The sequence below is a fragment of the Saccoglossus kowalevskii genome, chromosome 11 (assembly GCF_978046115.1).
Source record: "Saccoglossus kowalevskii chromosome 11, keSacKowa6.1, whole genome shotgun sequence".
Classification (NCBI taxonomy): Eukaryota; Metazoa; Hemichordata; class Enteropneusta; family Harrimaniidae; genus Saccoglossus; species Saccoglossus kowalevskii.
In genome coordinates this window covers 9,385,628-9,399,060 of record NC_140651.1, presented here as the reverse complement: position 1 = coordinate 9,399,060, position 13,433 = coordinate 9,385,628, and the positions used below count along the sequence as shown (strand labels likewise).

At 33.2% G+C, this 13,433-nt stretch overlaps 1 protein-coding gene across 2 annotated transcripts in view; it reads right to left on the bottom strand.

Moving 5' to 3' along the window:
- The window catches only part of LOC100372316 (solute carrier family 12 member 4-like), a 57,715-nt gene that overhangs the window by 7,116 nt on the left and 37,166 nt on the right, over positions 1-13,433 (bottom strand). Inside the window, exons 11-23 of one of the 2 annotated variants that reach the window (XM_085505728.1) lie at positions 12,970-13,027; positions 12,297-12,415; positions 10,868-11,042; positions 8,978-9,076; positions 8,476-8,595; positions 7,348-7,452; positions 7,094-7,182; positions 6,222-6,304; positions 5,063-5,151; positions 4,577-4,683; positions 3,717-4,015; positions 2,688-2,795; positions 1,991-2,074 (exon numbers count right to left, since the gene is read on the bottom strand). In XM_085505728.1, the coding sequence (XP_085361854.1) occupies positions 1,991-2,074; positions 2,688-2,795; positions 3,717-4,015; positions 4,577-4,683; positions 5,063-5,151; positions 6,222-6,304; positions 7,094-7,182; positions 7,348-7,452; positions 8,476-8,595; positions 8,978-9,076; positions 10,868-11,042; positions 12,297-12,415; positions 12,970-13,027 (1,535 nt within the window). The remainder of the gene's footprint in view (positions 1-1,990; positions 2,075-2,687; positions 2,796-3,716; positions 4,016-4,576; positions 4,684-5,062; positions 5,152-6,221; positions 6,305-7,093; positions 7,183-7,347; positions 7,453-8,475; positions 8,596-8,977; positions 9,077-10,867; positions 11,043-12,296; positions 12,416-12,969; positions 13,028-13,433) is intronic. The other variant, XM_085505729.1, reaches the window with a different exon arrangement.

The following is a 13,433-nucleotide window of genomic DNA, read 5'->3' as shown; positions in this document are numbered from 1 at the left end:
ATAGATGTGTGATTCAATGAGTGGATATACTATGACATGTATGGGCTGCAGAGATACAGAGGTCAGGTCCACATGGTCAATGTGTTAAATCAGATCATAGCACAGTAAAACATAGATGTGTGATTTAATGAGTGAATATACTATGATACGTATGTGCTGCAGAGATACAGAGGTCAGGTCCACATGGTCAATGTGTTAAATCGAATCATAGCACAGTAAAACATAGATGTGTGATTCAATGAGTGGATATACTATGACACGTATGTGCTGCAGAGATACAGAGGTCAGGTCCACATGGTCAATGTGTTAAATCAGATCATAGCACAGTAAAACATAGATGTGTGATTTAATGAGTGAATATACTATGATACGTATGTGCTGCAGAGATACAGAGGTCAGGTCCACATGGTCAATGTGTTAAATCAGATCATAGCACAGTAAAACATAAATGTGTGATTCAATGAGTGGATATACCATAACATGTATGTGCTGCAGAGATACAGAGGTCAGGCCCACATGGTCAATGTGTTAAATCAGATCAGCTACAATCTTTTTTTAGCGTGCAATTAATCATTGCAACAAAGCAATGAACTTTAGGCTGTGTAACCAATATTTTTTTAATTTTTATTGTTTCGTTTGTGATTAACATTGACTAGACCCACAGATTTTGTTCATGTACAAAATGTACTGTTTTATGTATGGTATGTTTTTAGAAATAGCTCAAATGTTACCTAGTTTTAGACAATCTAAATCTTTCCAGGACGGTTACAAAAATAGGTTGTGAGTTTTGGTCAGAGACAGGTTTGTTCTAGGTAGAATTTGGCAGTCACCAGACCATGGACATTTGATATATACAGTATGTATGTACCGGTGTGTTCCATATCCACATGGGAAAAGTACATTCACAAATACAAAATTTAAACATTTGTAGTGCAATTTAATGGCCACTGTTAAACTCCACTACAATCTACACCTAATACTGTAAAATGATTAATTTTCACTGGATTTAAATTTCAATGATTTAGTGTTTCAGGCATATTCTGAAGGTTTTAAATTCACGGTTTTGGTTTTAAATTCACGGTTTTATCATATAGATAATGTGTTCTATGGAAAATTTTACATATTTACAGAAAGGAAATAACTGATACACATCACAGTATAAATTATTACAAATACAAATTGAATATACAAACAGGTAACAAGATCAATATTATTTGGCTCAGTCTAAAAAAAGTACATTTTCAGTCCAGTCAAGGGGGACAAGCAAGTTTGTTTATTTGTGTTCAGCTTATTCTTTATAATGGAGAAGCTTATACACAGGTGAGCTTATTAAAGATAATTAATAAAGTTTCACAAAACATTGAGAATAGACCTACATGTATTTTGTGTTCACTGCTTGATCCTGTGTTATGTGTGAAATTTAACAAAAAACAGAACAATAGCGTCATAGCGTCGCAGTGAAATCAAAACATTGCATGGGATACAACAAAATGTAAGTATTGGGGGGGGGGGGGGTTCATGCTTAATAATGTGCTATATACAAAAAGAAGTGAAATTTAAAATCAAACTGTACAATTTTTGCCGTAGACGTTCGGTTTGTGCTTGTCATGCAATACGCACCATCTCTCAGTAAACAGAAAATCCCATATTTCTCTCTAATTTTTTGGTTCACTTGGTTACAAATTATTGCAAGTGAACAAGAATAATGGACAGCTGGACTGGAACAGGAATACTTGGACAAAACTGATGAACAATGTAACACTGGACTGATGAATGTTAAGAACCTAATGCATTATTCCCCTGAAGTGAGTAAAAAGGCATCACCAATGCTGTTTTATAGTCTACATTGATGCAAAAGAAGACAGGCACCATCCATGTTAGTGAAGAAATTAAGTTTCAAGCTTTGAGCAAATGATATGGTTTGAAATAGCAGGTGGTTATGCACTGGGTATGCATTCTGGATTAAAGGAGTAAAAGAAATTATACAAACTTCGAACATTTCTTTTTCAACAGAGAGTAATCGTCTTAACCGTCTCATACTAGGTCTGGATTTCTTCTGTGATATTCCATCAGTCTGTTCAATACAACAGTAAATTATGTCATACTGTCTTGGTATCCATGCCAACCATTGCTAGTTTAATAGTTGAACTAATAACGCTGGTTGTTAGTCAGCAAAGAGCAGCAATTTTTCTTATAAATGCAGTTGAATCTAACAACCTTTTAAATATATATGACTGTCATGAAATCTTGACAGACTACGCATGCCCCACTACAGCAACTATGCTGACTTATTTGACACTCAATAGCTATTTCGAAACCGAACCAAGATATATTTCAGAATGTGCTAGAGATGGCGGTGGATGTAGGAAAGATGCCATACAGTACTTATAAATAGGAGTTCAAGAAACAATTATTGCACTTTTGCGTACAAGGAAGTCTTCAAAACAGGCTACATTAGTCCTTCTAGTACAGGAGAGCTGTACAGATGCTTAAAGTACACTCTGAGTACTTATTACCTACCTGTCAATTTGAGTATATTGTAGGCTTAAAGTACAATTTAAGTATTCATCTCCTACAAAAAGAATTACCTCTTGTTATCATTCACTGCACTACCAGAGGTAGGAATGTAATCAGAGGATAGTTCTGTACAATTAGAATGGACAACAACAACACATCTCACTACATACCTCATAGTTTAACTCTTGGTTTGTGAGTTTCATTTCTCTTAAGATTTGATTTCTTTGGTGCATCTCTAATGTTCTTTCATATGCATAGGCAGATATATCACTAGTAGGCTGAAAAAAAAATGAAGAGTTATTAATACCTTATACAAACACCTTTTGCCGAAAATCCAAGATGGTGGCAAAATCACGCGACTGGTCAGAATTATTTGTCTGACAAATATATATATTGAATAGTGACAGAATAGGCAATATTTGGTTTTCATGTCATGTTTGGCTGTTGTTTAAATTTAATCAGATAACTGGTGGTTTATTAGAAATCAGATTTCAAATGAAGCAAAATAAACCACACAACTAATCACACAATGATAAACCAACAATGACATACTGTAAAACATGTCTTTTTCGCGAGCATGTCTTTTTAGCGAATTTAGTGAGGGAACTTGTTCACTTATTTAAGATGTCACTAATGACTTCATTATAAATTCAAAATGGCGACCAAACAACGTCTTTTTCTTCACACACACACATACTTTGTAAACAACACAGACAATGTAATAATTTGAAGCACTTCCTTATAACACTCGACATTTTTTTTTTTCATTGAGGTGATAGCTGCGCATTTGTTTTGTCAGGCGACAGACAAGTATTGTGAAAACGGGAAATCAACAAAGACAAGAGAGATTTGCTAAATCAACATTTCCCTATTTTTACCACAATTCGCTAAAATAGTATGTCGCTTTTTCAACATGTTTTACAGTAGTATTTAGTTGAATAGCGGGGGTGATTAACAAAATTGATTATGGCACACTAAATAGACAAAATGTTTTTGTAAAAACTACACAAATTATACTGAATCTGATATCTATACAGTACATACATCCTAGTACACTTTCTTCAGTAGGTGTAATGATCCTTTGAAAGCACATCAGTTATAATCTGTTCAGCTGTCCAACAATTCACAATTTTCTAATCTAAATTCCGCTAAATGTGGCTGCATCCACTTCAAACGGATCGTAATGAAGAAAGACTTACCATCTCCACAACTTCTAACTGTGCGTCAATACGTAAATGATAAAAGAAACTAGTAAGATCTTTTTTCATTTTAATACTATTGTCCTGTATCTGTGCAACAGCAAATATTCGCAGTTTACAATTCTTCCATACTTTGTGTTGTTTGAGAAGAAATGGCAGCAGAACAAGCATACCACCATCATGTAGAATCCACCAGACATCAATAGTGCCGCTAACTCTGTCCTTGATATCAGGGAAGTCCTTGATTCCTTTCGGGACGAGCACAGCTAGCTGTGAAGAATGTGCATAATCAAGTACATCTGTAAAGTAAGAACAAAATATATGAGAATATCAGAATACACTGCAGTGATGGACAAACGAAATACAGTGTTTGCACAGCCATACTATCAAGATTTTGGTGGTTATTACGATGTGTATACGCAGGATATATTTTCCATATTAATAATGATGGCAACTTAGATTGTTGCACAGAACAATGCGTACAAAAAAGAAAGAAAGAAAGAAAGACTACCAAAGTTTAACTATGCAATTCCTGGGATGATTGAAACGTACTGAAGATTCAAAGCCTGTATTTGGTACACATCTTGACCAAATCAAAACTTACAGCAGTACATTCATGGCACAGGGGACAGCACATTGGGTTGTGAGAAAATCATTGTTTATCAACACAAATCTTACACATGTAAAGAGCCACACAGCATTAAACCCATCTAATATGTGTCACTTCACATGTGTTTTCCTTTGCATTAGCTATTGCAATCGCACATAATAACCCCCCTCCCCCCCATACAGGCAGACCTCAAGGTCCAATACTATGGTAATGTACAGTTTATATGATAGAAATTATCTGCAGTACTTACCAAGAAACGTATTATATGTATCATCATTATGGCTTTCTTTCCAACCATAAGGCCAACCAATAAGTAAGGTATTTGGTCTCAAACCACCCAAACCAATAGTCTGTATTCTGGAAAAAAAAAAAAAAAAAAAATTATTTCAATTATTTCAAAATTAAACAACATTTATAATGATTTTGTCTTTGATTGGATTCAACAGTTTTGTACTTCTGTCCACAGCATAAATATTTTTTATATTTTGCAACAACTATTGATTTAGTAACCACAGATTTTACTGAGTAATCAGTTATCTTGCATGTTGAAATCAATCATGTACATAATTGAGTTTATGCTGACTAGCGCCACCTATGGCAGACTTTTGAACACTTTGTTTTTAAGTACTATTAAATTGAATGCAGTGTGCATTCACGTTTACTTCTAGGAGTAAATACAGAAAGAAAGTGAGGGCACTACAGTAAGAAATGCAAGATATATAAAAGTTTTACTCACAATACATTCAGGCCTTCAGAAACATCTTTCGTTATCATAACATTGGTAAAACCTTTCAACCTTTCACTGACCATAGCACTTCTGAGATTCTATCAAAGAATGAAAATAATTCATTCTCATTTTATATAACTATTTTAAAAATTGGACATTCTTATCGTCTGATTGTATGCACGAATGGTCATCATCTGATTGGAAAAAAAACAGTCGATCATACCCAAAGTTTTCCAAATTACCAAAACAGTTTATGGACAACGTTGATACTGCAGATCATAAGATAGTACTATTCTGTGTGCATCAATTTTTATCAGTGTGTCGGTCAGCCGACATCAACCATGTATATATGGAACACACAGGCACTGATTGTGTTGAAATGCATTGCTAATTCACATACAATACAAGAGTACATAGAGCAAGCACCAACTATTAGCTAATAATGTAGAGCAATTTTTTGTTATATTCTTCCATTGTCAGAGAAAATGAAACAGATTTGTTTATGATATGATGCAATCAATCATAGATCACTTAGTGGTAACTAGTTTACGATATTTGGTGAATAATGCAAAATAAAACATTTCATTGAATTTGATCTTCAATCAAAACAAATGATTAAAAAAAATTGACAATGCTTGACAAACATGTACATAATGACATGGCAGTGTCATGAAAACACAATTACGCTACAAACAAACGCATGCAAGTCACAGAAATGTTCTCTCTACAGGATGTGAAAGTTGTTTATTACCTAGTAATGCAAAAAATAAATTCGTTGAATTGTTATGAAATGCAAATAAATTTCAACTTATTATTTTAAACTCTCGATGCTGTAGAAATGACTATCCGCCATGTTTTGACCTGGGACAGTGTTCTTTGACCTGACAGGTCAAATCGCTAATTAACCAATGAAAACGATGGATGATGCCAACGTGTTCAAATTACCATAGCTCATTTAAATAACTTAATGTTAGTATTATTACCACCACTACTTTCAATTACTTACACCTAAAGTTTGACATTCATTTGTCCTACATAGGAAAGATGTTGTGAAGCATCAATTGATATGTTATGTTTGTATCTGTGATGTCATTTGCTCTGCAGTTTTCCTCAGACACTGACACAGACTTTGAAACACATAAGAATGGATAGCTAGTTTCAAGCTTACCTCCTTAGCCTCATTAGTCTCTTCTTTTAGATTGTCTGAATTTGACCCTTGTACAACTGAGGCAACAATACACAGACCGCGACCTAAAAAAAAACAGAACCGACAGTCTTTTTCAATGAGAGAAATGTACACACATAGCACAGCATAAACAAATGAGGACATGGGCCTCTTGCTCATCCTTGACTATCCAATTCAGCCTCTCCTCTTTATTGAAACATTTGTAGCAATCTGAATCATTTACAGCAATCATAACTTAAATCACAGTGAAAGGTTTGATTTGTTTTACTATAAACAAAACTAAGAACACTCCAGTGAATATGAAAAGTTAAACATAGAATGCATCATTTCTTTCATAAACCAGTAACTTTGAAACCTAGTGAATATCCATGCAATGTGAAAACCTGATAACACTGTGTTGTTAAAGCGGGCGTGTCGTCACCTGCGCATGCGTCAGATGGCCATAGCATGTCACAAACAAGCGTCTACCCATGAGCCTTTGCATTATTATCGTGTTGTTATCGACACTTGGGACTCAATTCCCGCGCATACGTAGGTGATGATCCTCTCTCTCTTTAACAGTGCTTTGCTCCTATACACTTTTTATATAAGTTGCCCCTCTAACAATCCAGTACTTCTATGCAGTGAATGGATGACACATAAAAGTGCTAATATCATTTTGATCTGTAGCTCTTCATCAGTAAATTTTTTTTACTATAATCTAGAAGAAATATAATTACACAACCAGGGAAGTTTGTTTGAATGACATTGCTGTTACCATAGACATCATTTTGTCATCACAGAAAGTGTGACTCATAGGAATGATATATGGGATAGATAGTATTCAAAGAAAACATACATGAAAGTATTTTTACCTGCTTTGAGCTGTCCAGCAAGGGTCAATAATTTCTTATACCTCGGCTGTAATTCAGCATCCAATTTCATTAACACCAGTAACTGTGGTCTGAAATTAATCATTTTACAATTGACAATCTTATAAAACAAAAAAAAGGTAATGTTGAATAGCATTTTGTCACATGTGGCTTCTTTTAGTATAAGAAACTTTAAGTTCTATTTGTTTGTACAGCAAATCTGATTTTTTGGGATCCAACAGCAATGAGGTACCGACCTCCAGTTCTTTGTATGTGTCTCTTCATTTTCTACTTTCAATAAGCTGTATCTAGCGGTAGATAAAGCCAAACCACGGATTCCATCACCCCATTCCTTTTTGGCTCTATATGCAAAGAGAAATAAAATAAATATTAGGTAACTAGGTACTACCGGGGGTATTAGAACAGTCCATAAAGTAAACATTTTACTTTGATTCAGAACAAATGTAAATCAGGAATTGTAATTGCCAAAATTGAAATGACCAGTGAAGATTTGAGAGATTGACAGCTATATTACTCAATCAATGAATACATTGCAGGTGGTTGGGGCAAAACACTTCACAACAATGTCCATCATTTATATATAATAGTCTATGAAAGTTACATTTGCTGAATGAGAAGCTAATCTTCTAAATAGATGCATGTAAGCCAAGTATTAATTTTTCGTTAAATTGATTACCACCTTCAACTAGGTATTATGTTAGGGACGACGTTAAAAGATTGATGTCGGATAAAAAACTTATTTCCTTTAGTTTGGGGGTGAGGGGGTTTTGACCTCAAGTTTCCATCCTACAAAAACGATTTTATTTTTTAATGAAGTCAAATAATTCTTAGAGTATTTGTAGTTCGTTTTTTTTTTCTATCCAATCATGGACAGAAATAACCAAAAAAGAAGAAAAAAAACACAGAAAAATTGTTTGGTTCGAGAGTAAATCTGTGCGTCAAATGGTTTGCATTTGTAAAATCTTTTTACACCCACCCGACAACCAACTGCTATGCAATACTAGTGTCCGATTATCAATTTGTATTTAATGGTGAATGTAGTCTGACGCCATGACCAATATTTATCAATTAAGTTTCAGTGGGGGTAGGGGGGTTTGGAAAAAAACTAAAGGAATTAATTTTTTTATCCGACATCGATCTTTTGACGTCGTCCCTTATCTGCACATTATATGCTTCAATTTTGATATCTTTTAATGTCTGATAGTGTTAACGTACAAATTCTACAAACAATCCATGTTCACTTATATCATTGCTTAGTATTACTAACTCATAGCCGTATATACAATAAGCTATACTGAGTAATAGTATTCCAAGTTCACTACAGATGGCAACACATAAAGCAATGCTTATTGATATATACTTACCCTCTATATTCAATATATTTATAAATGGCAGCAGCTAAGAGTAAAGCCACAATAGCATAATACCAGTGAGTTACAAACATGATGATTATACAGAGTAAAGCTCCTAACAACGATAGCGTCCTGAAATGAAAAACAACAAAATATAAATACTGAAATCTGTTTTTTGCCCCTCAAAAAATCTTTGTTTACAATTTAGACCATGGAGATCTGAAAAATGAGCAGTTACCAAATACTATAAACATGGTTGGAATAAAAATGTTAGTATTAAATTGTCAAGTTGATGAACTGAAGATTTAGTGTTTCTAACCCATGATATTTCAGATGAAAAATTTATGAATTATACATTGACCCATATAGTAGAGGTAGAGTACATCAAAGTAAATACAGTAAAATTTAAATACTGAACTATGGAGACTTGTCTTTTTCATTGTATTGAAGTACCTATATTCTCTATCACTATTATTACTCTGTACACACACAATGTATAGCGCTGAACGCTTACCAATGATAATACTTAAAACGTGGTCTCCAATTTGGTGAGCGTAACAATGTTTGTAACACACAAACAAAGTTCACAAATGCATAACACATCAGGAAGAACCTGCAAGACAAAATAAAAACAGTTTTCTATAGTCAACAGCTTTTTAACATACGGTACTTTAGCAATAGTCCTAGCCTAGTCTCTACTTTTCATAGAATTCAATATCTGTTTCATATAATGTTATGTATATTTGAGTGGCCATCAACACATTACAATCAAGTACCTAATTGGTAAAAATTAAAAAAAATTAATGAGATACTGGACAATTATCACATAACTACATGGTGCATATCAGGCACAGTTGTGACAATTACTGTAAAATATATCCAGCTTATATGGTACAGAATACAACACAATATTCACGATAAACATCATCATTATGTGTTTGAACAGTACATGTGTATGTAGAAAAAAAATCATGCGACAGTACTATAACCCTTGCAGCGATATGTGAATATCAGACTGGATAACAGCAACAACTCAAATGGTACAATGATACTAACTCGTAATAATATAGACAAAGTTACTTTTGAAAGATATCGTTAAAAGGATATTATTTCGATAGTTGGTGGTGGCCGATGCTGTAAATGCCTTATATTAGCATTATGATTCATAAGTGTAGAGCAGTAAAATTATAATTTCTGCAAATTTTTTGGCACTCTGAGTGGGTCATGTGATTGAAATGTGTAGCATTTGATTCATGAATAATTAAACTAGATGACACTCATGTTACCCAGCTCAACAAAGTAAAATCAGGTGATAACCTCATCACATTAATTTGTATCGAAAAAAATGTTTAGTTAATTTTATAATGTGAGTTATCTTCAAGTGGAATTTGTTACAGGTAAAAGGAAAGTATGTGTTTTCACATTTATGTAATCTATTCGTAATTAAAAATATTTTTATATATACAATGGATATTATTATCAAAATAACTTTTATCTTTCTACTTTACATTACATGCATTGTCATGAGTTTATAAAAAGCTTATAAGCCAGCGTTATGTTTATATGCTCAAAGTAACTGCTGTACATGTGTCATTGATATGAGGTGTACTGTATGCTATTGTCCCCTGGAATGCATAGTTTCGTCCTTGCCATATAAAAGTAACATAAGTACATGGCCTGCTTGGAGTGAATAGAATAGCGAGCAGTGGCATACATACAAGGCACATTAACCATTTGAGCAGAACTTTTCACCATTACAAATTAAAAGTAGCCAAAATACTGCATTACAATTTTGGTGGTAGATAGCATTTCATTTCAAGGGTTAAACACTTATGGAACACTCATCCTTATTTAATTTGTGATCAAACTAACAATTGTTAATAATGAGTTGATTATGCTGGAATCAAAATAAATTTGCTCATATTTTTTTCTTGTAATTACTGTACTGCTCCCCAATACCTCTGTAAACAAAATATTTCAACTAAATTTATATCATTGCAGATGAATGTCACTACATGCATGAAAAACTTTGCACAATATTTCACCACAATACCACAACGCTACACTCAGCAAATGAAAATGATTATAAATTTGAAGCAGCTAGAGGAAAATCGCTTTATGCATAGCAGAGAAAACAAGCATGGAATACTGAAAACCAATCTCTTAGGAATGGTCTCAGGTAGTCACACTAAATCTAGCGACTTTAGGAGTGACAGTTCAGTTTTGAACATCAACAGAAAAAGCAATAATAATGGGAATTATTTACGTTTTGTTCAAGTCAATATAAGTCAATTTTAATATTAAATATTTCAAAAAATGAAAGAATTAAGATTTCTGAGATATTCTGTGACTTTTTGTACATTACCTGACCTGGGTTAGACTCAAAATGAAATGATATACTCACATGTCAACAACAGGAGCTACATGATCTAAAGCACCAATAAGAATTCCTAACTCAGCAATTACTATGGTGATAAAAAGAGCTCTGATAGGTTCTCCTCTCTTAGTTATAACACTGAATACTCCTAAGAATGGTATTACGTTATCTTTAGCTATGGCTTGCAATAAACGTGGAGCACCTACAATAAAATAAATTGTATTACACATAATCACTATAAAGTTGAAGGCCCAATAAATAAAGCAGCTAATATGCTGTAAAATTATATAGTAGTTAAAAAGGGAATCATTCTTATTTTTCTGCCATCTAATTTTTAGGCTTTTGATAGTTGATGTTTCAACTTTAAAGAGCACTAAATTTAGTGTATGTTTTGATTGTGCTAAAGAAATTACATTACACAGTAAATCCTGCCCAGAACAAGAATCTGAGATACTGATTTTTTATTGACACCAATACCCAGGAACATGTTCAATGTTAGTGACATACAAAATGTACTGTAGAACGCGTTGAAATAGCTGCATGCAATTTTAGCGGATTTGACTCTTTGCATGAATTAACAGAATCTTAATTTAGCTAAAGTGTTCACTATACCCCTGTGAGAATATACTTTTTGTTAAATTAGCTGCATCTTGAATTAGCGAAATTACAGATTAGCTAAAATAGCTAAAACAAGCCATGCATGGCACAGTCCCCGTTAGTTATCAAATTAAAGATATATAGTTTTGTTTATAGTAATATAGCTGAAATTTAAAAATGCAGGAATATGATTGTGATAATTGTTTAACATTTAAATGATTGACATTTGTATCTGATCGTCAAACGAGTATTGAGAGATATTGCTATGTAACAGCATTAATTAAAACAAAATCAGCCATTTTGAATACATGTATAATGAATAAAAAAATTTGAACATAATCAGTCAAAACATGTCAGAGATATGGCTCTAGAAGCCCATTGATTAAAACAATATCTATATGTATAATATCATGTATGATGTATGTGTGAAGTTTGATTATAATTGGTACAAGCATTTCTAAGATACAGGTCCGGGCGCCAAAACATAAGTCCCCGTTTTCGGACTGCGTTCGAACGGGGACTAATAACATGCTAGCTAAAAAGACATGTTTTACAGTAGATTCCCATATAAGGGAAAATTAAAATGTTGGAACAAGTACAAATATATTTTTTTTACAAAACAGTGTAAGAGATGTATAATGAATTATATTTGATTGTAAATAAACTACATAATAAATAACATTTTTGAAATTCATATTTTTCATCTCTACAGTATGGTCTTTGAGCTAGCATAATACATTATATGATTTACAGCCCTCTAGTGGCGTGAAATAACTATGCTGCTAATACCACCACCTGTTAGATGCAAGATATTCTAAAAATATATCTACTAATATGGGATATATTTATTCTTACTTACTGCACAAACACTGTAAACCAGCACCAAATGTTGATGTAAATGATCCGACAAGTAGCACCCATTCGTTGGGCCAAGCTAACTGAGCAACCACCATACTACCACCTAAACTCTCTCCATACCTAAATGAAAACAGATAGGTAGACAATTAATGTTTTCTTTGTATTTGTTATTCTATTATTTCAAGAAATAAAAAACATATACTACACCCATCCTTAAACAACAAAATTGGCTTTTGGTTCTGCATAGAATTCACTTGAAAGTCAAGCAGTACCACAAGCACAAGAGACACTTTACCACTTAAGCTTGGGGGCTTAAACTTCAGAGTTGAGAGGAACTCATTTTCAATGCCAATATTGACAAAACTGCCTTGGCATAATTGTAATAACATAGGAAATATCTGGAGCATCAAGATAAACTCACTGGGCATCAAGGTAATGCTTTTGATGCATTCATAAAGTTCAAGACTTGTGAACTACAAAAACCTACCATTGACATCTTCTGGACAAATCTAAAAACTTGCATAATCACTTGAGCCTTCAACAAACTAACCGAATAGCATCAATGAACAATACGTTGTACAGGATTCTGGTACTTTATACATGTAAATTTCTTTGATGCATGTGTAACAATGTTAACGCAACAATTGTAAATTGGAGTTTTAGAGAAGACTTACTTGTCTAAAAGCAGTGATCTATCAATAGTAGCACCAAATAGTAAGACAAAGGTAAGATCTAATCAGATATTAAGGAAACAGTATAATTCCAGAAATGAGGTTTCTGAGAAACATGTAGCTTCACGATTAACAATGGATATTTCAATTAGAGAATTAAAGATATCATCATGAAATGAACAAATCTAAGAGAGGTCTACCCAAGGTACATATATGTATAATACCAAAACAGTCAGATTTGTGGTTTTCAACAAGTCGAAAATATCACTTTCTACCAAAAATGACAAAAATATTCACCAAAATTAGAGAATTGAAGATATCATCACGAAATGAACAAATCTGAGAAAGGTCTACATGTAGTATCTATATATGTAATATCAAAGCAATTGAACTTTTGGTTTTTAACAAGAAGTCGAAAATATCACTTTTTACCAAAAATTACAAAAATATTCATCAAAATTAAAGAA